At 25.4% G+C, this 25584-nt stretch overlaps 7 protein-coding genes across 7 annotated transcripts; 5 read left to right on the forward strand and 2 right to left on the reverse strand.

The window, feature by feature from the left end:
* Positions 1 to 345: 345 nt before the first annotated feature.
* On the forward strand, positions 346 to 7757 carry DICPUDRAFT_36225 (uncharacterized protein; the record flags this gene model as incomplete). The annotated part of the gene is made up of 4 exons (XM_003289669.1): positions 346 to 401; positions 484 to 815; positions 891 to 1874; positions 6529 to 7757. Coding segments are annotated over 4 exons (2601 nt in total), but the record flags the coding sequence as incomplete, so codon positions are not given.
* Positions 7758 to 8738: 981 nt separating this feature from the next.
* On the forward strand, positions 8739 to 12102 carry DICPUDRAFT_80492 (uncharacterized protein; the record flags this gene model as incomplete). Its single annotated transcript, XM_003289670.1, has 6 exons — positions 8739 to 8983; positions 9049 to 9507; positions 9576 to 9647; positions 9706 to 9783; positions 9853 to 10184; positions 10259 to 12102. The coding sequence occupies 6 exons, from the start codon at positions 8739 to 8741 to the stop codon at positions 12100 to 12102; spliced, it is 3030 nt and encodes a 1009-aa protein (XP_003289718.1).
* A 496-nt stretch (positions 12103 to 12598) lies between these two features.
* On the forward strand, positions 12599 to 14364 carry DICPUDRAFT_98470 (uncharacterized protein). The gene is made up of 3 exons (XM_003289671.1): positions 12599 to 12988; positions 13134 to 13366; positions 13440 to 14364. Exons 1-3 carry the CDS (start codon positions 12742 to 12744, stop codon positions 14319 to 14321), a joined length of 1362 nt encoding a protein of 453 aa, XP_003289719.1. The 5' UTR covers positions 12599 to 12741; the 3' UTR covers positions 14322 to 14364.
* Positions 14365 to 14779: 415 nt separating this feature from the next.
* On the forward strand, positions 14780 to 16165 carry DICPUDRAFT_154129 (uncharacterized protein; the record flags this gene model as incomplete). Its single annotated transcript, XM_003289672.1, has 2 exons — positions 14780 to 14931; positions 14998 to 16165. The coding sequence occupies 2 exons, from the start codon at positions 14780 to 14782 to the stop codon at positions 16163 to 16165; spliced, it is 1320 nt and encodes a 439-aa protein (XP_003289720.1).
* A 141-nt stretch (positions 16166 to 16306) lies between these two features.
* On the reverse strand, positions 16307 to 17398 carry DICPUDRAFT_88638 (uncharacterized protein; the record flags this gene model as incomplete). Its single annotated transcript, XM_003289675.1, has 3 exons — positions 16307 to 16786; positions 16861 to 17125; positions 17199 to 17398. The coding sequence occupies 3 exons, from the start codon at positions 17396 to 17398 to the stop codon at positions 16307 to 16309; spliced, it is 945 nt and encodes a 314-aa protein (XP_003289723.1).
* Positions 17399 to 17756: 358 nt separating this feature from the next.
* Positions 17757 to 19797, forward strand: DICPUDRAFT_98471 (uncharacterized protein). Its single transcript, XM_003289673.1, has 3 exons — positions 17757 to 18203; positions 18277 to 18385; positions 18465 to 19797. Exons 1-3 carry the CDS (start codon positions 17801 to 17803, stop codon positions 19765 to 19767), a joined length of 1815 nt encoding a protein of 604 aa, XP_003289721.1. The 5' UTR covers positions 17757 to 17800; the 3' UTR covers positions 19768 to 19797.
* Positions 19798 to 19971: 174 nt separating this feature from the next.
* Positions 19972 to 25038, reverse strand: ABCG11 (uncharacterized protein; the record flags this gene model as incomplete). The annotated part of the gene is made up of 10 exons (XM_003289676.1): positions 19972 to 20383; positions 20460 to 21695; positions 21757 to 22154; positions 22225 to 22502; positions 22586 to 23383; positions 23462 to 23599; positions 23670 to 24036; positions 24115 to 24359; positions 24442 to 24479; positions 24674 to 25038. 10 exons carry the CDS (start codon positions 25036 to 25038, stop codon positions 19972 to 19974), a joined length of 4275 nt encoding a protein of 1424 aa, XP_003289724.1.
* Between the last annotated feature and the right edge of the window lie 546 nt (positions 25039 to 25584).

Raw genomic sequence — 25584 nt, forward strand, 5'->3', positions numbered from 1 at the left:
GATAATTTATCAACATACGATAATATTGAACATTTAACTTTGAAAGGTGGTTCTATTCCATTCCCTTCATCATCAATATTATTAAATACACAAAATGCATTACCATCAATATTGTATGTATTATAAATATATATAAATCATTATTTATTTAACAATTTATTAACCAAAATTCTTTTTATTAGAGATATAAAATATGACGTTATGGCACCAAATAATTTTATTGACTTTTCTGGAAAAACAAATATAAATTCTTTGTAAGTTTTGAGAAATAATTTAATTAAAATACATTTTGTATAAAATTACTAAATTAATTAAATTATCAGATATTTTACAGGTGTTTCAAATTTTCATGTTAATGGAGAATTTCCATTTTCAAAGTTTCCAAATGGCATTAATAAATTGTAAGTTTTATTTTTTATTTAACAATTATTATAATTTAATTATATCTAAAAACTAAAATAAAACTATTTTTATTATAAATAGCTCATTTATTAGTTTAGGTTTAAAAAAGATACCAGATTTTAAAATATTTGATAATACCGATATTTTCACACTTTCTTTTTCTTCAAGCTCAATAAGTGGCAGTTTACCAAAATGGGATGGATCAAATAACTTTATAACAAACTTAGATTTGAATTTCAACTCTTTAACGGGAACTATTGACGAATCATACTGCTCTTTGATTTTAAATGTTGGAAGCAATCAAATGAGTGGTATAATCCCAGAATGTTTTACATGTCACTTTAATGACCTAAGTTTTCAAAAAAATTTTGAATCAAATGAATTTGATAATTATAACTCAATTGGAACTTGCAGTAAGTATTTAAAATTATAAAAATCCAACTTTAATATCAAATATTAATTATTATTTCTATTATCCTATCCAATAGAAACTATCCCAAAATTAAAATACTATAACCAAACTTTTTGGAACGGTGCCTCAAAGGTAACAATACCTGCATTGTCATTAATGGGTCAAAATATAGGGTACAGTATTGGAAATGTGGTATCAAGTCCACAAATTCAATTCAATGTTCTTGTAAAAGCCAATTCAAAAATAAATTCTGTTTCTTATAAACCAAATAGAATTATCCACAAAATAAAATTTACAAGCACTGGTCAAGAATTTACATTAACTCCAGATCCATATCCACCATTATTATCAAATATAACATCAAATAATCATATTTTAGTATTCAAAGGTTTATATTATTCATACGATATCACTGAAATAACAATTACAATTGGTGATAAATCTTGTGATGTAACTGATTCAACATTTTATCAAATCACATGTACTTTAACAACATATCCAAATCAACTGAATAATGTATCAGGCACACTCAAAGTAGATCAATTACAAACAACATTCAATTTAAATTTAGATAACAACGATGGTAATGAAGTATTCAACAACTATACATCATGTCCAGACAACTGTGAATCATATAATGGTAATATATGCAACTATAATACTGGTATTTGTGAATGCCCCAAAGACTGGACCGGTGAAAACTGTTATACTCCAAATCATTATGTATCATCAATTACACCAACATACGAAGATGGCGGAGTAGTAACAATGAATGGATGGTTCAGCGATATTCATAAAGATTTAAAAGTAACAATCGGTAATCAAGAATGCAAAATAGATACAATATCATCAAATACAATCACATGCAACATTGGAGCAGGCACAGGTAAAAAAGATGTAATCGTATATCAAAATGGAATCACATGGAAATCATTCAACTTTTTTGTATACCAATCAAAACAACAAACATGTTTAAACAACTGTATCGATACTAACCATGGTATTTGTAATACATCAAATGGTATTTGCGAATGTAAATCAGGATGGACTGGATTCGATTGTAATTCACCTTCAAATAATAACAACAATAACAATGGTAATACCAACAGTACAGTTAATCCAGACGGTTCAACAACAATAAATAACGATCAAACAACATACAATATATTAATCACATCATTATTAGAACTCGATATCAACAGTGACACAGTTAAACAATATCCACTTCAAAACAATTGGAATATTACATCAAATGATAAAAACGGATCAAATGTAACATTCACACAAATATTAAACGAAACTGAATGTCAAATCGTATTATCAATTCAAGAAATAGAAAATGATATTCAGTATTCATTTGCAGGTTTAGAATTCAAATTAGAAAAAGGTTCAATTAAAGTATCAGTATCAATTCACAATTACAACTATCAAAGTCCACTCAACACATTACAATTACAAATGATATCAAATGTATCAGATACAACATCGAACGATTGTAACAGTAAATCAGCATCAACATCAACATCAATATTAGACAATCAAACATTAAACTATATATCGATCAACAAAGACAACAAGATTCTATATGGTAGATTTATAAACAGAGCAATATCAGATGGACACACTACATTAATCACCACATCATTAGTATCGAGTAAAAACGAATCAATAACCATTGGTATTAACATTCCACATTGCAGAACATCATGCTATATCGATCCTGACTTTTCAGTAATAATTAGTCCTGATTTCAAATCAAACTGTAACAACAAATCCAAAAAGTATGTAATTCCAGTAGCTGTTGTTGTAAGCTGTATCGGTGTAGCTACTATTGTTGTGATCACATATTTTATTTATAAAAGAAAACAAAAGAAAATTTTTGAAAAGAAAATTATTAATTTATCCACTATTAATAAATAAATTAATTATTTGTAATATTTTAAATATAAACAATGGATATAGCAAGAGATCTATTATTTTATTTATGTCTTTGAAAATTTAATTTAATTTATATTAATTATAGGTGACTCAGTTTCATCATAAAATAAGTATGGGATTAATTTCTTCCCTAAATTAAAAGAATCTTAAGGACAAAAATGATATGTCTGGTTAAGATAAATTCCGTTTCTCTATGACCATGAATTAGATGACAAGGAATATAATACAGATGATAAATTTCGTTACCACCAAATAAAATAAAAAACTATTAGTTTTAATAATTAAAAAACCTCATATAGTACCCACATTTTTTAGGGGTTAATTTATATTTTTATCGAATAAAAAAAAAAAATTAATTCATTTTTTAGTTTATGTTTAAACATATATATGTGCAATATCATTCCAATTTACATTAAAATATAAAAAGAATGTTATAATAAACTATTACAACACCTCTATTGAAATCACATTGAATTTCCATTATTATTTCAATTTTCCACAACCTAAAACAAATAAAAACTCTTCTTAATAGAAAATATTCAAATTTATCCTTTTAAAAATAATAATAAATAACAGGGTTATTTTTTATTTTGTTTTAAGGTTGAAATAAAAATTACAAAACAAAAAAATAATAATTTTTAGAGAGTTTTAGAAAATAAAATAAAAATTATTAAAAATTTATTTACTTTTGAAATTTCAAAATGTAAAACAGGATGACGAAAGAAATAAAAAAAGATCATACAAAAAAAATAATAATAGAAACCAAAAAAAAAAAAAAATTAAAATAATTTATTTTTCAACTGTTTCAAAAAAAAAAACATCAATAATATCCAAAAAAAAATAAAAGCGTTGCATTAAAAAAAATAAAAAAAAATAAAAAATTATAAAATAAAAAATAAAAAAAAAAGATGATCGTTTTTTTTTAAAAAAAAATGCAAAAAAATAAGTGATTTTAACCTGAAAAATTCAAAAACCAATTTAAGATTGCAAAACCCAGTGCCGTATATTCTCTAATTTAAAAAAAAAAAAAATTTCAAAAAAAAAAAAAAAAAAAAAAAAAAAAAAAAAAAAAATTTTTTTTTTTTTTTTTATAACTAAACAAATAATGAAAAAAATAATAATTATTTTATTAATTTTTGTTATGGGTTTTTCCCTTCAATATACCCCAGAAGAAGGTTGGTTTAATATATTTTGACCCAAAAAAAAAAAAAAAAATATTAATATTATTTTTAATTATAGGTTCTTGTTTTTCAAGATTACTTACTAAAGCCGGTATTTACACCCCTTCCTGCAAATTTTTGTTCAAATGTTTATTTTACATGCGATTCAAATCAAAATATAATCCAGTATATTGGAACACAAACTTCAAGCCAAGAAATAGAGAATAGTGATGTAAGTTGCTTGGGTCCTTCACTTAAAGTGCTAATAATTCACCAATTTATATTAGCCAATGACTTTTTTAATTTCCCAACATCAAATTTTGATAATATGTAAGTATAATAATAATAATAATAATAATAATAATAATAATAATAATAATAATAATAATAATAATAATTTTTGTTTTATAGAAATATTGTATTATCACCTACAATTAGTTTCGAATACCCAATTTATTCAAATAGTCTTTCGGTCACTTTGGCATCAAAGGTTGAAACACCACTTTTATTATCAAAAATTGAAAAACCTTTAAAAAAAAATGTTAAAATGATTGTATCCGACCTTATTACGGACTATAATTACAATAGTGTATATTTAAACAATGATTTAAAAAGTACCCCAGAAAACCCTTTAGAAATAAAATATATAGAATTTCCAACAAGAAATATTCCTTCGATGGCTAATGTTTATTCAAATGACTTAACAAAATATTATTTAACCCAAGATTTCGATTTCAATTCTTTCAGTAATTTATCAACACACAATGCATTTACCAGTGTCTATTTAATAGGTACAACACATCCACTATTACCATTATCAATATTGTTGGGATTAGAATATCCAACTAATGGTGCACGAACATCACTTACAAGACTGTATGTATTAATTTAAAAGTTATTTTATATTTTTTATTAATATTTACTAATTTCTTTAAAAAACTCCCCTAGTGATATATCTTATGACGTTATGGCCCCAACTAATTTTTTAGATTTTTCAGGGAAAACCATCATAGATGCCATGTTTGTATTACAATTAATTAAAATTTAAAATCATATCCAAAGTATTAATCTTATTATTTAAATTAGATCCTTTTCAAATACAAAAAATTTCCATATAAAAGGTCAATTTCCTTTTTCAAAACTTCCCAATGGTATTATGCAATTGTTTGTATTATTTATTTTAATTAAATTATTGGAATAAGCTAAAATCCTTAGAATTTTATTCTAACCTCTTTTCTATTTTAATTCAGCGATTTTACTTCTGGGGGTCTAACAATTTTACCAGACAATAAAGTTTTTGATGGAACAGATATTAGCAAAATTTCATTTGAAGCAAACAACATTGGTGGAGGTCTACCAAAATGGGATGGCTCAAATAATAGAATTACAACATTAGATTTAAGTTTTAATTCAATTACTGGTACCATAGATGAGTCATATTGCTCGGTATTATTAATGATAAAAAATAATAAAATGACAGGTAAAATTCCAGAATGTTTTACATGCCACTTTAGTGATGTTGTTATGAAAGGCTATTTTCAAGGAAATCAATTTGATAATTTAGAATCGATTGGAAAATGCAGTAAGTTTATAAAGATTTTACATTTAATTTTAAAACCATTTTATATTCTAATATTTATTTTTTTACTTTATAAATAGAAACTATTCCAAAATTAAAATATTTTAACCAAACTTTTTGGGATAAAGACAAAATAGTAACCAAACCAGCACTTTCAATTATTGGCCAAAATATTGGATATCTTTATGATGATATTGTATCAAGCCCTAAAATTAGGTTTGAATTTTTAATTGAAGGAAACTCAAATATTGCTTCATATGAATCTTATAAACTAAGTAGAACTATTCACAATATAAAATTCACAAGTACTGGTCAAGAGTTTACATTAACTCCAGATCCTTATCCACCATTATTATCAAATATAACATCAAATAATCATATTTTAGTATTCAAAGGTTTATATTATTCATACGATATCACCGAAATAACAATTACTATTGGATGTTTGCCTTGTATTGTGACCGATTCAACATTTAATCAAATCACATGTACTTTAACAACATATCCATATCAACTGAATAATGTATCAGGTACAATAAAAGTAGATCAACAAGAAACATTATTTTATTTAAATTTAGATAACAACGATGGTAACGAAGTGTTTAACAGCTACACATCATGTCCAGGCAACTGCGAATCAAATAATGGTAATATATGTAATTATAATAGTGGCGTTTGCGAACTCTCAAGTAATTGGACTGGGATAGATTGTACTCCAGCAAACCACTATGTATCATCGATTACATCAACATTCGAGGATGGTGGATTAGTAACAATGAATGGATGGTTTGGTAATATTCATCAAGATTTAAAAATTACAATCGGTATTGAAAATTGTATTATCATTAGTGTTACACCAAATTCAATCACATGTAACATTGGGCCAGGTACAGGTAAAAAAGATGTAATCGTATATCAAAATGGAATCACATGGAATGAAGATAACTTCTATATGTATCTAAAACAGTGTTTAAACAACTGTATCGATAATAACCATGGTATTTGTGATATATTAACTGGTATTTGCGATTGTAAAGTTGACTGGTCTGGTGAGGATTGCACAGCTGCAAATCATTATGTATCATCAATTACATCAACATACGAAGATGGTGGATTAGTAACAATGAATGGATGGCTCGGTGATATTCATAAAGATTTAAAAGTAACAATCGGTAATCAAGAATGTAAAATAGATACAATATCATCAAATACAATCACATGCAACATTGGAGCAGGTACAGGTAAAAAAGATGTAATCGTATATCAAAATGGAATCACATGGAAATCATTCAACTTTTTTATATACCAATCAAAACAACAAACATGTTTAAACAACTGTACCGATACTAACCATGGTATTTGTAATACATCAAATGGTATTTGCGAATGTAAATCAGGATGGACTGGATTCGATTGTAGTTCACCTTCAAATAATAATAACAATGGTAATACCAACAGTACAGTTAATCCAGACGGCTCAACATCAATAAATAATGATAAAACAACATACAATATATTAATCACATCATTATTAGAACTCGATATCAACAGTGACACAGTTAAACAATATCCACTTCAAAACAATTGGAATATTACATCAAATGATAAAAACGGATCAAATGTAACATTCACACAAATATTAAATGAAACTGAATGTCAAATCGTATTATCAATTCAAGAAATAGAAAATGATATTCAATATTCATTTGCAGGTTTAGAATTCAAATTAGATAAAGGTTCAATTAAAATATCAGTATCAATTCACAATTACAACTATCAAAGTCCACTCAATACACTACAATTACAAATGATATCAAATGTATCAGATACAACATCGAACGATTGTAACAGTAAATCAGCATCAACATCAACATCAATATTAGACAATCAAACATTAAACTATATATCGATCAACAAAGACAACAAGATTCTATATGGTAGATTTATAAACAGAGCAATATCAGATGGACACACAACATTAATCACCACATCATTAATATCGAGTCAAAACGAATCAGTAACCATTGGTATTAACATTCCACATTGCAGAACATCATGCTATATCGATCCTGACTTTTCAGTAATAATGAATCCCGATTTCAAACAGAATTGTAATAATAATTCCAAAAAGTATGTAATTCCTGTTGCAGTTGTTGCAGGTTGTATTGGTTTATCTGCTATTGCTGTCACTATATATTTTATTCATAAAAGAAAAGTAGATAAGGAATTTAGCAAAAAAATTGTGGAATTAACTGTCAATAAATAAAATATTATAAAAATAAAGAATTGAACTTATTGAAAAATAGTTTTTTTTTTTTTTATATGGGGTTTTATGGTAACAATTTTAATTTTTTTTCATGTATTTTTTTTTATTTTAGTGAATTTATAAAAGAATACAACATATTAATCTAAAAAGAAAGATTTATTGATGTGTATATATAAATGTGATAATAAAATTTTTATTTTTTAATTTTTAATTTTTTTATTTTTTTTATTTTTTTTTTAATTCATGCCTATTTTCATTCAGCCATAATATATACCAATTTCATCATTACCTATTGCATTATCTTCATTTCATCAGCTCCATCTACTAAATTGGATTTATTAATTGTTTTTCTAAAGTTTTCTTATCGTGTAAATATTTTTAATAAAATTATATTATTTTCTGGTTGGGATTGATAGCCTGATTGAATTAATAAAAAAAAGAAAATAGAATAAATTTTTTTTTTATTTTTAATTATTTGGATGTTAAATTTTTTTTTATTTTATTGTAAAAGCCGGTCAAATTTGGTCACATATTTATTATAACAAAATTTAATGCGAAAAAAAGTTAAAAATTTGGTGGGTTTTTTTTTTTTATTTCAAATTTGTGCAAACTTGTTTGGCAAAATAATAAAAATTAAAAATGAGTGTTAAAAAATCAAAAATTGATTTTATTCAGATCAAATTTTTTTTTTTTGATATTTATTTTAGATTTTTTTTTAAAACATTGGAACTTTTTTTAAAATTTTTTCAAAATATTATATTTTTTTATTTTTTTTATATTAAAATTTTTACTTGTAATAATAGTTTTCTCTTTTTTTATTATGAAAAAAATTTTTATTATTTTTTTTTTATTATTTTTTGTAATATTATCTATTCAATATACACCAGAAGATGGTAATGGTTTATTTTTTTTTTTTTTTTTTTTTGTTAATTGCAATACTAATTAATCTTTTTTAAAAATTATTTAATAGAAAAATGTTATATGGATTTAACCACTAAATTAGGTCAACTAATGCAACCACCAGAAGGACCAATAGATTTTTGTTTAGAAAAGTATTTTTTATGTTCAAATGATGATACAATTACCCAATTTTATTATCCACAGACCACTGACCAACTAATCCAATATACTGATGTTGATTGTATAAAACCTCTTGAAGTTTTTGAAATAGTGGAGTGGAATTTACATGAAAATTTTTTTAATTTTTCAACTACTCATTTTCAAATGTAAATATTATATAAAATTTTTTTTATTTTTATTATATTTATTTATTATAATTTTATTTTTTAAGAAATATTATTGCAAATCAAAATTTAAATATTCACTTCCCAATCAAGGCATACACTCTGAAAATTGTTTTAAATTCAAAAATCGAAAAAGAGATTTTGCTATCCAATCTTTATTTACCATTACAATCATATGTTAATATTTATCCAAATAACGATCCAAAAAATTATGATATAAGTGTATATTTAAATAATGACCTTGTAACCAACCCAAAATTTCCTTTAAGAGTAGGAGGAGCTATACTTTACACAAGAAATATACCATCAGTAAAAAATTTTTACTCAGGCAGTACCTTCACTTACTATATATCAAATGATTTTGACTACAACTCTTTTCAAAATCTTTCAACACATAATGCTATATACTCTATTGAAATAAAAGGTGCCTCTCATCCAATGATTCCAGTATCAATACTGTTAAATTTAAATAAGTCTAGTATTTATAATTCTTTTCTTAACTCCTTGTTTGTATAAAATCATTTTTAATTAGCTACTCTTTATTTCTATATATTAACATTCTTTTATATAATAGGACTATAGGATATGATGTTTTAGCTCCAAGTTCTTTAATAGATTTTTCAGGAAGTACAGTTATAAAGTCTTTGTAGGTTATTACTATTAAAAAAATTTTAAATAAATACTAATTCTATAATTTTAAAAAGGACAATTAAAAATACTAAAAAATTTAATTATAATAACCAATTCCCATTTTCAAAATTACCAAAAGGTATTTTTTATTTGTAAGTTTAATGAAAAAACAAATATAAAAATAAAAAAAAACTTCTAACAAATAATTTTTTACTATTTAGTACTTATAGTTTTGGATTGTTAAATGACGTGCCAAATTATAAAATATTTGAAAAAACAGATATGTACATATTTAATTTAAATTACAACAGGATAACTGGAACTCTACCTAAATGGGATGGGTCAAATAATAGTATTTATATCCTCGATTTTCAAAATAACTACATAACTGGGACTATTGACGATTCATATTGTTCAGTATATTTGAATATTAGAAATAATTCAATGACAGGCAAAATTCCAGATTGTTATACATGCCACTTTAGAGATTTAAGTTTTAAATTAAGTTTTAGTCAAAATTCATTTAATAATTATGATACAGTTACAACCTGCAGTAAAGTTTAAAAATATTCTATGTTAGTTTTAATTCTCATTTTAATTTATTAACATTTAATTTTTTTAATATAGAAACCATTCCAAAACTAAAATATTTTAATCAGATAACTTGGAATGGGACAATGTTTATAACTGCTCCAACACTATCATTAATGGGTCAAAATCTTGGCTATATATTAAGTTCAATTCAATCAAATCCAATTATTATGTTTGACTATATCAAAAAGGTAAATTCAATAATAAACGCGGCATACTATATACCAGATAGAACTATTCACGAATTTAATTTCATAAGTACTGGTCAAGAATTTACATTAACTCCAGATCCATATCCACCATTATTATCAAATATAACATCAAATAATCATATTTTAGTATTCAAAGGTTTATATTATTCATACGATATCACCGAAATAACAATTACAATTGGTGATAAATCTTGTGATGTAACTGATTCAACATTTTATCAAATCACATGTACTTTAACAACATATCCAAATCAACTGAATAATGTATCAGGCACACTCAAAGTAGATCAATTACAAACAACATTCAATTTAAATTTAGATAACAACGATGGTAATGAAGTATTCAACAACTATACATCATGTCCAGACAACTGTGAATCATATAATGGTAATAACTGTAACTATAATACTGGTATTTGTGAATGTACAAGTTACTGGATTGGTGAAAACTGTTTTACTCCAAATCATTATGTATCATCAATTACACCAACATACGAAGATGGTGGATTAGTAACAATGAATGGATGGTTCGGGGATATTCATAAAGATTTAAAAGTAACAATCGGTAATCAAGAATGTAAAATAGATACAATATCATCAAATACAATCACATGCAACATTGGAGCAGGTACAGGTAAAAAAGATGTAATCGTATATCAAAATGGAATCACATGGAAATCATTCAACTTTTTTATATACCAATCAAAACAACAAACATGTTTAAACAACTGTACCGATACTAACCATGGTATTTGTAATACATCAAATGGTATTTGCGAATGTAAATCAGGATGGACTGGATTCGATTGTAATTCACCTTCAAATAACAATAACAATAACAATGGTAATACCAACAGTACAGTTAATCCAGACGGCTCAACAACAATAAATAACGATCAAACAACATACAATATATTAATCACATCATTATTAGAACTCGATATCAACAGTGACACAGTTAAACAATATCCACTTCAAAACAATTGGAATGTTACATCAAATGATAAAAACGGATCAAATGTAACATTCACACAAATATTAAACGAAACTGAATGTCAAATCGTATTATCAATTCAAGAAATAGAAAATGATATTCAATATTCATTCGCAGGTTTAGAATTCAAATTAGATAAAGGATCAATTAAAGTATCAGTATCAATTCACAATTACAACTATCAAAGTCCACTCAATACACTACAATTACAAATGATATCAAATGTATCAGATACAACATCGAACGATTGTAACAGTAAATCAGCATCAACATCAACATCAATATTAGACAATCAAACATTAAACTATATATCGATCAACAAAGACAACAAGATTCTATATGGTAGATTTATAAACAGAGCAATATCAGATGGACACACAACATTAATCACCACATCATTAATATCGAATCAAAACGAATCAGTAACCATTGGTATTAACATTCCACATTGCAAAACATCATGCTATATCGATCCTGACTTTTCAGTAATAATTAGTCCCGATTTCAAATCGAGTTGTAACAATAAATCAAAGAAATATATTATCCCTGTGGCAATCTTTGCTAGTTGTATAGGTTTAGCTGCAATTATTACTGCTGTCTATTTTTACCTTAAAATGATATCAAGAAAAAAATTCGAAAAAAAACTAATCAAATTAAACTCTTTAATTAAATAATATAAATTTTAATATTAAAAAAAGACTTTAAATCTGAAAAAAGAAATAAATTTAATTAGTACTTTAAACAATTCCTTTTTTATTTGTAATATAAATATCTTCAATAAAATAATCTTAAATGAAAAATATCTGTTAAATTCTATCTTAAAATTCTCTTTGAACAAAAATATACAAAAACTATTTAGAGAAAAATAAATAATAAAAGTGTTTCCGACTTTATTCGTACAAATAAAAAGTATTATTTAAAAAAAAAATGAAAAAGGTAAAATATCATTTATTAGGTGGTCTGGGGGTGAATTATATTAATATAATTGTTCAAAATAATTATTTCAAAATTCTAAAAAAAAATTTATTTTTTTTTATTTTTTTTATTTTAAAAATATTTTTTTTATTTTTTTATTTTTTTTTTTTAAATTTTATTTTTTTTTTATTTTTTTAAATTTTTTTCATTTTCACCTTCTAATTTATCTAAAATTTTTTTTTTTTTTTTTTTCGTATTCATAGTAATATTATTTTATAAAACAAATATATAAACTTTAATAATTTATTAAATATTTCTATCATTTAATATTATCTATCTATCCTGAATATAATAAACATTTTTTATATATTTAATTAAATTTTTATAATAATACAAAAATGACTAATAACGGAAAAAGATCAGGAGAAGAAGTTATTGAAAATAACAACACTTCCACCAACGAAGAAGTTGCTACCAAAAAATTAAAGACTGAAGAAGCTACTTTAAATTTAACCAAAATAGAAAAATTAGATATTGTTAAAAAAGAATTAGATGTTAAATCATGGGATACTTCAAAAGTTTCACTTCCAGAATTAATTACATCATTACTCGATAAAACTGATAGAGATGCTTTCTTTGTTGCAGGTAAATATTACTTTAAGAACATTAAAAAAAAAAAAAATACGAAATTTGATTTCGTTTTTTTTTTTTTTTTTTTTTTGTTTAAAAATAATATCACAAAAAAAAAAAAAAAATTATATTAATAAATTTAATTTAATTTAATTTTTAGATATCGCTGTTATTATTAGACAATACTTAAAATGGAAAAAAAATTTACCAAATGTTACCCCATTTTATGCTGTTAAATGTAACCCAACCATTGGTATCTTAAAAGTTTTAGATGCTTTAGGCACTTCATATGATTGCGCTTCAAGAACTGAAATTGAAACTGTTTTAAACTTAGGTGTTGACCCAACTCGTATTATTTATGCTAACCCATGTAAACAAATTTCAGCTATCAAAGTATGTATAGTTGTTTAAATAATATTTTTTATTTGATTATTTATTTTTTACTAAAAATTATTTTTATATTTAGTTTGCCAGAGCCCACAATGTTAAATTAATGACTTTTGATAATGTCAGTGAATTAGAAAAGATTGAAAAATTCTTCCCAGAAGCAGAATTAGTATTAAGAATTGCTCCAGATGATTCCAAATCATTAATGAGATTTGGTACCAAATTTGGTGTTCATATTGACGATTGTTATGATTTATTAGAAATGGCTAAGGAAATGAACTTAAAAGTTGTTGGTGTCAGTTTCCATGTTGGTAGTGGTTGTTTTGATTCCATTGCCTATGACTCTGCTTTAAAGATGGTAAAGAGTGTTTTCGAAATGGCCAAGAAATTAGATATGACTTTAACCTTAGTAGATGTTGGTGGTGGTTTCTCTGGTTCAAACGATGAGATGTTTGAAAAATTCACAACCGTTATTCGTGAAAAAACTGCTGAACTCTTTGATAGCAATGTTAGAATTATTGCTGAGCCAGGTAGATATTTTGCCGCTCAAAGTCACACTTTAGCTGTCACTGTCATCTCAAAACGTATCATCAAACAAGAAGATAACAGACAACATCCACGTCGTACCTCAAACAATATGAGACAATACAACTATTATTTAGCCGATGGTGTCTATGGTTCATTCAACAATATTCAATTCGATCACGCCAAACCAACTCCAATGCTTTTAAAACCATCCAACAAACAACCAACTCCATGCACTTTATTCGGTCCAACTTGCGATTCAATTGATGTCATTGCTCGTGATACTCAAATTCCAGAACTTAAAATCGGCGATTGGCTTTATTTCCCAGATATGGGTGCCTACACTACTGCTTCAGCTTCATCTTTCAATGGTTTCTGCCCACCACCAGTCTATTACTATAACAGTATCAGTGATGAAGAATTAAACAATTTATAAATTAAATTGCAATTACAAATAATTTTTTTAAAAAAATTAAATTAAAAGAAAAAAAAAAAAAAAAAAAAAAGAAATCACAAAACTTCAATCTCTAATGATCACCTATTTTTTTTTTTTCAAGCGTCTAAAAAAAAGTTTAAACTATTTATATATTTTTTCTTTTTTTTTTTTTTCCTTTTTTTTTTTTTTTCTCAACCAATTTTTTTTTCCCACTTATTATAATATATAAAAATAAAAAATAATATATATACCAATAAAATTCTTTAGAATTTTTTTCATTTATTTTTTTAAAAATTATTTTTATTTTTGTTTTTTTTTTTTTTTTTTATTTTTTTTTTTTTTGAATTTTTAAATTTTTATGATAATAACCACCTTTTGAAAAATAACCTTTTTATTATATTTATATAATTATTTTAATCTATCATTAGTTCATAATACTAAAATAAAATAAATAAAAAATGGTATTCAGAGAACAAGTTAGAGATAATGAAAAACCTCCTGAACGTTTGGATTTAGCATATAGAGAGATTAATGAAATTAACCCACAGATCGTAGACAGATTTGGGCCATTTGTAAAGGAGTTGGATTTATCGAATAATAATTTAGAAAGGTAATTATAAATTTTTATTTTATATTTTATTATAAATTATTAATAATTTTTTTATATTTATTAAAGAGATTTAACAATTTTAGAAGGATTTAAAAAATTAACAACACTTGTTTTAGATGGAAATAAAATATCACATCATATTAAATTCCCAATATTAAACCAACTACACACATTATGGATTAATAGTAATCAAATTGGTAATCTCAGTATTTTTATAGATAAAGTATTGGAGTCATTTCCAAATATACGTACATTTTCAATGTTAAAGAACGAAGCATGTCCAAATTTTTTTAATGGCCATTCATTAAGAGAGTACAAAGATTACAGATTATATATTATTTCAAAATTAAAAAATTTACAGATATTAGATTCAACACCAGTCAGTGGTGAAGAGAGATTAGAGGCTGCAAAATTATATGGTAATATGAGTAGTTTAACTCAGACTCTATCAGCATCAACTATAAAACCAAAACCAACACATATAGACCCACTTTTAGAGGATGATCCTAAAAAGAAAAGAGAACAAATGGAGAAACAGGCTATTTTAGATAAAGAAAAGAAGAAAAAGGAAAAAGAAGAGAGAAAAGAAAGAAGAAATATTAAAAAAATTGAAAAGGAAGAGAAACAATATAATAAATTATTACAAAAACAAAAACAACAAGAGGAGTCTCAAAAAAATCAAAAAGTTAAAAATGAAGATGATTTTACAGATGATGAAGAGGATAATAATAACAATAGTAGTAGTTTGAAAACACCAATTAAATCATCAGATGGATTAAATAGCTCATTACCAGTATTTTCAAGTGAACAATCGCCTATTGCGACTATATTACCACCAATTCCACACAAACAAACTGTTTATGATAACCCTGATATGGCTGATGACGAAGCTTTTACAGCTGAATCATCCGATCAATCAGACCTACCTTTATATAGAAATCAAAACCAAAATACAAATAACGGTATACCTATTCCTCCACCTCCACCACAAAGCAATATTAAACACGAAAACGATAACGATTCAGACGATTCAGATACAGATACAGATTCAGATAGCTCAGATTGGTCCTCTGAAGATTTAAATGATGACGATGATTCAAATACAGTTTCAAATCAATTACCAACTAAATTAACAATTAGAGATCAATATTATCAAGATGATTCAGATGATGATTCAGAAGACTCTGATAATTATCAAAATCGAACTCATTTCCCAGTTCGTCCACCAAAATAAAATAAAGTTTTTTTTTTAAAATTTAATTAATGTATACATTTACATTACAATAGTATTTATTATTAAATTTATAATATTTAAATAATCTTTATTACTATTTATTATTATTTATAGTTTTTTATAATTTATTATTATTTATTACTAATTAATTTCACTTAGTGATGGATAACTACTTTGGGTACCGTGTCTGGTAACACTAATCGAGGCAACTTTTGAGGCAAGTTCTATTGATTGCTTCATTGGACTTCCTTTGGTTAAATAATGGGCTAAACTACCAATAAAGCTATCACCAGCACCAGTGGTATCGACAACTTTAACTTTTTCTTTTAATTCGATGTGACAGTTATCCTTTGGTTCTTTGCATAAAAGTAATTGACCTTTGCCACCTAATGTTACAATAATATTTTCAATTTTATTATATTTGCTAATTAATTGTTCACCTCTTTTAATAAGTTCATTGATGTCACTTTCATCCTCTTTGGCATCACTTGAATTAAATGTCGATTTGTAAATTCCATAAAGTTCGATTTCATTTACAATTAAAATATCTGTAAAAGTTAACATTTCCAATACAATTGGTTTATCATTAATTGGTGTTAAATTTAATATTGTTTTGCATTTCTATATATTTAAATAATATTATTGGTTAGTATTTTATATGGCTGTTGTTTATTGTTTAATAATGTATTACTTACAGACTCTTTGGCAACTTGTAAAGCCTTAAGGGTAACATCCAATGATACCTCGAGTTGACATAAAAGAAGTGATGAGTTTTGAATTTGTGATTTGGCATTTTCGATATCCTCTACTGATAGTTTATCATTAGCACCGCCTACAATAATAATGTTATTGTCACCCTTTTTATCAACAATAATGGTTGCACATCCTGATGGTACATCTTTAACAATCGAAATGTAGTCACAATTTATATTTTTATCTTTAAAATTTTTTAATGTATTTCTAAAAATTAATAAATTAATAAATTTAGTGTACATTTGATATGTATTACATTTAATAGATAAACAAAACTTACACACCAGAAACATCGTCACCAAGTTTTGTAATAATTGTGCATTTTGAACCTAATAATGCTGCTTGAACAACTTGATTTGCTGCTTTACCGCCAAATGAAACTTTAAAATCATTACCTTTAATTGTTTCACCAACTCTTGGCATGGTATCTACATATGTAAACATATCCCAATTTGATGCACCAACAACAGTTATCGACATTTTATATTATTCTTTAAATTTTCAATGATTTATTGATCTTTTTTTTTTTTTTTTATTAAAATAATAAAATTTCATAAAATTTTTTTATTTTAAATTTTTTTATTTTAAATTTTTTTATTTTTTATTTTTTTTTAATATATTTTTAAAAAGTTATATAAAGAAATTTCAATGGATATTTAATTTCAGTTATCATTGCCACCATATTTCTTTTTATATTTATTTATTAGAATATTTATTTTTATTTTTCTATAATTAATTTTTTTTTTTTTTTTAATTTTATTTTTTAAAAAATTAATTTTTTTTTTTTTTTTTTTTAAAAATTTAATCAACATCATCTGCATCACCGCAATAACACTAACAATAATAGTAATAATAATAATCATTATGTATATTCAATAATAAATGAAAACAATAAATAAATATAGATTAGAAAGAACATCAATTGTTAAATTTGCAATTACAATTAAATTAATAATTTGGATTTATTGTTTGATTGTATCACAGTTTTTAGATAACTTTGATAGTTCAACAAATTTAAACTCATTATCACCATTTAATAGTAGCAGTGGTGGTATCACATTTAATAGTACAGTCGATGCATCAGCCAACTTAAATAGGGATTTTGCTTCAGTCGAGACATTAAAGAACCATGATGGATCACCAATTGTAAATTTATTAATCAAAAGAATATTCGTAAAGTGGGATAGTATTTATTTTATAAGAATTGCCGAGTTCAACTACGAGCATGAGCAAAATCATGCATTCTTCCCATTATTCCCAATTTCAATGAATCTTTTAGCAAGAGGTAATTATATTTCCTAATTATTAATTTCCATAAAATAATAAATTATATTAACAATAAATATTATTTAAATTAGTTTTATCATATATTACATTTAGTTATTTATCATTTAGTGATTATATTATCATTTCCGGGTTTTTAATAAGTAATATTTCATTTATCATCTCAGCTGTTAAATTATTAAAGTAAGTAAAAAAATGTTGTATAACAATAAAAACAACCCCAGTATTTATAATGACACAATAATATTTATTATTTAATTAGGTTAGGATATATTATCTTCAATAATAGTGATTTTGTTTATACATCGGTTTTGCTATATTGTATAAATCCAGCAGGTATATTTACAACAGCGATTTATACAGAAAATTTATTTTCATTAATGGTATTTAGTGGATTGGTCGAGGTTTATGGAGGTGACTATTATTTAACAAGAGAATTGGGAACTCACAGTATGCCACTCAAAGAAAAGATTATATCAACAAGTAAAGCAGCAATTTATTTTGCATTGGCAACAGCAACAAGAGCAAATGGATTTTTAATGTGTGGATATTTAGTGTACATTTACTATAGTCAATATATCACACATTTGGCAAGATTAGTTCTTAGATTTTCATCACCTTTACTTTTATTATCAAAACGTTCAGGAAAATATTTAATGAGACCCTCCAACTCATTCGACAAATTACCAGTTGTTTCATCAGATACCTCCAGCATTTTATTGGATTTCATAGTGTACCCAGTTTTAATTTTAATTCAATCATTCATTGTAATTTTGCCCTATTTTGCATTCCAATATTATGGTTATTCAAGATACTGCACCACACCACCAGATTCAAATATAACAGCATTCGACTACTCTTTAAATAAAAACGGTGATTGGCCAAGACCATGGTGTATCGTCGATCCAAATAGTAAATTTTCATATCCAAATCTTTATTCATTCGTTCAAAACAACTATTGGAATCAAGGATTTTTCAATTATTATGAACTCAGACAAATTCCAAACTTTCTATTTGCAACACCAATGGTCGCCATATCTGTATGTTCTATTGTCTCTTATTTATTTTACTATCTTAGACAGCCAAATCAAATGATCTACCCAACCTTTAAATCAAGATCTAAAAATATAACCGAAGAAATAACCCACAAACATTTCTTTTTCCTTGGCTATAACAGCAATACTTCAGAAACTATATTCTACACTCCTCACATCTTACCATTCATAGTGTATTTGGCTTTTCTTACTGTTTTCTCGGTTACTTTTATGCATGTCCAAGTAATTACAAGATTCTTTATTCACTCACCATTAATATTTTGGTATTCTGCAAAATTCTTTATGAAATATATCCCAACAATGGTACCCTCCTCAAGTCCAAGAAAGATCGATAGAAAAAACTCCTCTCCAACTTTATCACTAACCTCATCTTCCTCTACAATTACCCAGCTTGTTAGCGATGATCAAGAAAAAAATTTTAAGCTTAAAAGAAATTTAATTTTAATTTATTTTATATTTTATAATATTTTGGGTTCTGTATTATTTATAAATTTTTATCCTTGGACCTAAATTATTTAATAAATAAAAGAAATTTAAAATAAAAGATAAATAAAATAGTTTTTTTTTTTTTTTTTGGATGATAAAATAATATAAATATAAAATTCTTTTTATTTTTTATATTATTAAATAACTATTTATTAGGAAAAGATATATAAAAAAAAAAAATATCTTTTTTTCCTTTTTTTTTTTATTTGTTTAATAAATTTTAGACCTTTATCTTCTTCCTTTCTTGGTTAAATAAATGAATCCTACAGTCATAGCAATATTAAATAAAACATAACCACATAAAATTAAAAAGTTCCACCATCTATTATCGTTGGACCACTCTAAAGTATCGTAATACTCTTTGCCACTATTATAGTTACAATAACCACAATAGCCTTCTGGGAGTGTACCATTTTCGTTGTTGTCTACATAACCAGATTTTATATTTAATTCAAATTGTTCTGTGTATTCTTTACATGAGCTAAAATCTGATTTTGGATAGGTGAATAAAACTAAATCTCTTTCAGTGCAAATAACATTAACAGTATCTAAAATATTTGTTGAGATACCTTCGAGGAAATATTTGGTTGGGTTAACATAATACATCCATTTCTCGAACCCGTGAATTTTTGATGGAGGGCTAGGATTAATATTTAAAAATAAATTAGAATTATTATTTTAATAAATGTGTTGGAAATACTTTATATTATACTTACACCATAACACCAGAGAATAAAAATAAATAAACAGCTAACAATGGTAAAACTGTCATAGCTAATAAATTATTAATACAAAATGCACTAATAGCTTGACCAAATGTGACACAGAAAATCATAAATAGGATATAGATGATCCAGAAATAAAAGTTTGTATAGGCATCGTAATTTAAACCAGCGGTCCAGAAGCTGCAGAAATAAAAGAGTGTACCTGAGATGATTGTATATGGTAGTTCGACTATAACAATACCCAAAGTGAATGGTAACCATGAATAATATTTGGATGCAAAGTCACGAGTAAAATAGGCCTTTTGAATGATAATTTGTGGCATAACTGCAAAAATTAAAAGGATACCAAGGATGATAGCTTCGAAAATAAAGAATACACGCTGTATCATATCGGATGATGAATCTTGAAGATTAAAGAAAGTAAAGCCCAATACAAGACCCGAAATGATAGCTTGACCCATGCAGCCAAAGGTATAGTAAGGGTCTCTCCACCAAATGAGATTTAATCTTTTATAAACTTCTTTAAATTGATACCAAAGTGAGGTGGCAAATTCTCTTGGTTTACCTTGTGAAAGGAATGCTTCATTTACTGTAACCTTTAATTGATCTAGTTCAAGAGTAACTGCTTCTTTTTCTGGGGATTCGTTCCAAACAACTGGCCAGTTTACATCTGTGGAAAGAGCTTCAAACATATACTCGGCTGGATTTTCACTTTGAGTACATGGTCTAACACCATAACGTTCAAAATATCCAGAAAGTACACTTGAACGTTCGCCAATGTCTCCAAAGTAAACTGTTTTACCACCTTTACCCAAGAGTAAAATACGATCAAAATGTTCAAATAATACACTTGATGGTTGATGGATAGTGCAAACTAATGGCATTCCAGCATCTGCAAGTTTACGAATAAATTTAATGATATTATAAGAACTTTGGGCATCTAAACCAGAGGTTGGTTCATCAAGGAACAATAAATAAGGCTTTGCTACTAATTCTAAACCAATTGTTAAACGTTTTCTTTCTTCTACTGAAATACCAACACCAGTTTCTAAATTTCCTACTAATGCATCGCCAAGATGTGCCATTTCCATCATTTCAAGTACATGTTCAACATATTTAAATTTCTCTTCTAACGAAACCTCTGGTTCTTGACGAAGTTTGGCTGAGAATCTTAATGCCTCACGAACTGTTAGTCCAGGATTATGGACATCCATTTGTTCTACATAACTAAAGAAAAAAAATATTAATATTTATAAAAGATTATTTGTTTTTATGATAATTAACCTACCCTGTAATTCTTTCAAAATCAATTTCTAATGGTTTACCATTCAAAGTACATTCACCTTTAACTGTACCTAAAGTTTTTCTTTTTGCCAAAACATCCAATAGTGTTGTTTTACCAGCACCACTTGCACCCATTAATGCAGTCATTTGGCCTGGTTTAATCCAACCATCGATATTATCCAAAAGTAATTTTTCACCACCTGGGACTGGTACAGTATAATTAATATTCTTCCATGTGAAAATACCACCATGCATTTCGAGTGTATCCTTAATATTTGATGTAGCTTTGGCAACCAATTCTATTTGATTTCTTTCTTCATCAATATCGTTCATTTTTGGTGCTTTGCCTTTCTTGTATACTTTATGAGTATAGCCACCAGATGTATGGTCTAAATAAGACATCTTTATTTAATTAATAAAAAAATTAGTATTTAAATTATTGTTTTTAATATTTAAAAACATATGTACTTACTGCAATCATATTCAAAATAATAAATAATACCCATAATAAATAAACTACGATTGTATTTAAAGCTAATTGGTTTGTTGGGAATGATAAGTTTTTGGTTAAATAAAAACTACCTGAAAACTTTAATTCACCTTGATTTGAACCTGCTACTGGGCATATTCTATTTGCAGTATAATTTTGATAAAAATCACCATATGGGATAGCCTCTTCTGTACATTGGAATTCTAAACCTACAAATTCATTTTCCATTAAAGCTTTAAAGGAATAAGCAAATGGATTGCCTGTTAAAATTAAGTGGTTTAATTAAAATTAATTAGTATAATTATTAAATTATTATTTTTTAACAATACAAAATAGAACTTACACCAAAAGAACCAACCAAACCAAGGAATTTCATCTAATTTATCTTTTGGAATTGTGTAGCCAGCAAAAGTGAAAAGGAATATCATAAATACATTTAAAATATTTTGGGCGACATACATTGATGGGCAAAGATTACCAAATAAACGGAACAAAGCAGTACAGCATAAAGCACAACCAATATTTATGAATATATAAATAAAGAATTTATCAGCATCTGGAGTTAAACCAAACATAAAGTAAACAATTGAAGAGAACAGTATAACTTGAGCCAAAGTAAAAGGTAAATCATTAACTACCTGTGCAATGTGTAAAGCAGCGGGACGGTACATTTTATAAGATGAATGTTTTTGTAAAATTCTACGACCAAAAAATGTCATTTGCATTTCACCTACTGAAAGGAAAGCATTAAAGAAAAGACCACCAGTAATTGCGCCACCACGAGTAAATACACCTGCCATATCATCCTTCATACCATAAAAGAGTGAACCATAAACACATGCTTGAATAATAACTGAAAGATATTTACTAAAAATACCAAACTTGTCACCCCAAATCATTGAAAAGTTTCTTTTAACCAAGGCAATAACCTGTGTAATAAATGATGTAGTATATTGTGAGCCTTTTCTATTTGTTTTTGATTTTTGATTTTTGATTTCTTCAATAAAATCCTTACTGGGTTGATTCTTTTCTGTTTCAATTTCGTAATCTTTCAATTCTTCCATTGAAATTTGATATAATTTTGAATTTTTCCAAACCTCTTCAAAATCACCTGATGTAATTGGTACTTTATCTTCATAACCTAAATATTATTATTATTTAAATTTTAATTAATAATTATTAAATACAATAAAGATTTTAATATTGTAACTAAATTTACCTTGTTTAACAATACGTTCTTGTGGGTTTGTAACACCGGTTAAAAAATCTGGAATTGATTTTCTTGGTTCACAATCGAAACCTAAATCTAAAAAGTACTGCTTTGCATTACTGACTGGACCAAAATAAATACAACGACCTAAAAAATAAATAGGGTAAATATTAATATTTAATTTTACTTTTAAAAACATATATATATTTTTACATACCTTTTTCTAAAATTAAAACTTTATCGAAACAATTATAAATTGAATCCGATGCTTGATAAAATGAGGCAATTGTAGTTTTATGTAAAGTATCAGTTGTAATTCTTAAAGATTTTGCTAAATTTAAGGCAGATGCAGCATCTAAACCTCTTGTAGAGCAATCCCAACATGTTACTGATGAGCCTGATACCATTGCCTCTGTAATTGTTAAACGCTTTCTTTCACCACCACTTAAGCCCCTAATAAATTCATTACCGACAATAGTTTCCGATTGATGAACCATACCAAACATTGTTAATAATAAGTTAAAAACTTTATCACGAAAAGATCTTTTATTTTCATTTGGTAATCTATTTGTAGGAGTTTTGCACTTTTGAAAAAAAGAAAAAATTAGTATTAATTTAAAATATTTTTTTAAAAAAAAAAAAAAATTATTCAGTATAATTACTTTTAATGCGAAATCTAGAGTCTCACGTACTGTAAGAGTTGGGTGATGGCAATCTTCTTCTGGTGTGTAAATTGCCTCTGCTTTATATTTAAAATTATTTGAATCGATTCCACCATATGTAACATCACCTTTGACAGAAACATATGATTTTGTTTGATTTGAAAGGACACGAAGTAAGGTACTACAACCAGAACCTGGTCTACCCAATACTAATAACATTTCACCATCTTTACAAAAACCGGTTACTATTTAAAAATAATAAATTTTAATATTAATATTAATAACTATTATTTTATTATTATTTTTTTAAAAAATATTAATATTTACCATCATGAAGAATATCAAATTCTGATACCTTTGTTGTCCTATAATAGAATACCAATATTATTAAAAATGAAGTTAATAAAATTTTGAAGTGGGAGATTAAAAAAAATTAAAAATTAAAAATTAAAAATTAAATTAAATATAACATATGCACAAAACTTATACTAATATATAAATAAAATATATGAAAACAAACTTAAACTAAAATGGATTAAAATAATTTAGGTTTACATACCAGGTTGATGGTTTAAATAAATCTATAAAAGAAAAGAGTGGAGAGGACATATCACTGATTACGGAAGCATCAGCACCCTTCCCTACTACAGTTAATGATTTAAAAGTAACACCAATTTTTTTTTCTTTACTACCATTTTCTTTGGCCATTCTTTGAGAGTCCATAAAATAGTCACGTAATTTAATATGATCTTCACTTTCTGGTGAAAATGATTCGGGATCATTTAAAGTTGCAATATGTTTTGAATCATTAATAATTTCATTATTTAAATTATCGAATGCCTCTTTACTTGATTCTATATCTAAATTATCTTGATCTAAGGACGGAACTCCATCCTTTAACTCCTGTAACTCTCGACCATCCATGTTTTAATATCTATTTTATTAAAATAATATAAAATAAAATAAAATTAGTGTTTAAAAAAAAATAAAAAATAAAAAATAAAAAATAAAAAATTAACATATTCTTTTTAAAATAAAATTAAATTATTATTATTACTTTGTTTTTTTATTTTTTTTTTGTTTTTTTTTTTTGTTTAGATTGGACAAAGGGGGTTTTGTTAATACAAAGATTATTGAAGAAAAAAAAAACAAAGGCACCAAAAATTTAAAAAAAAATAAAAATATATTTTCTAAAAATAATTTATTTTAAAAAAAATAAAAAAAAAATTAAAATACTTTTTTTTCAAAAGCAACGTACAGAAATCTATTTTTTCTTAAAATATTAGCAAATATAGTTTAAGGTTTTCCTTTCATATTGTGTGAGAAAAGTTTAAGACATGTCTAAAACTTTGATTCGAAAATAAAAAATAAAAAAAAAAAAGTATAAATTACGACATGTCAAATTTATAATATAATTTATTTTTTACTATAAAGATAAAAAAGAAGCTCAAAGAACACCCCTCCAAAAAC

The sequence above is a fragment of the Dictyostelium purpureum genome, assembly GCF_000190715.1.
Source record: "Dictyostelium purpureum unplaced genomic scaffold DICPUscaffold_187, whole genome shotgun sequence".
Classification (NCBI taxonomy): Eukaryota; Evosea; class Eumycetozoa; order Dictyosteliales; family Dictyosteliaceae; genus Dictyostelium; species Dictyostelium purpureum.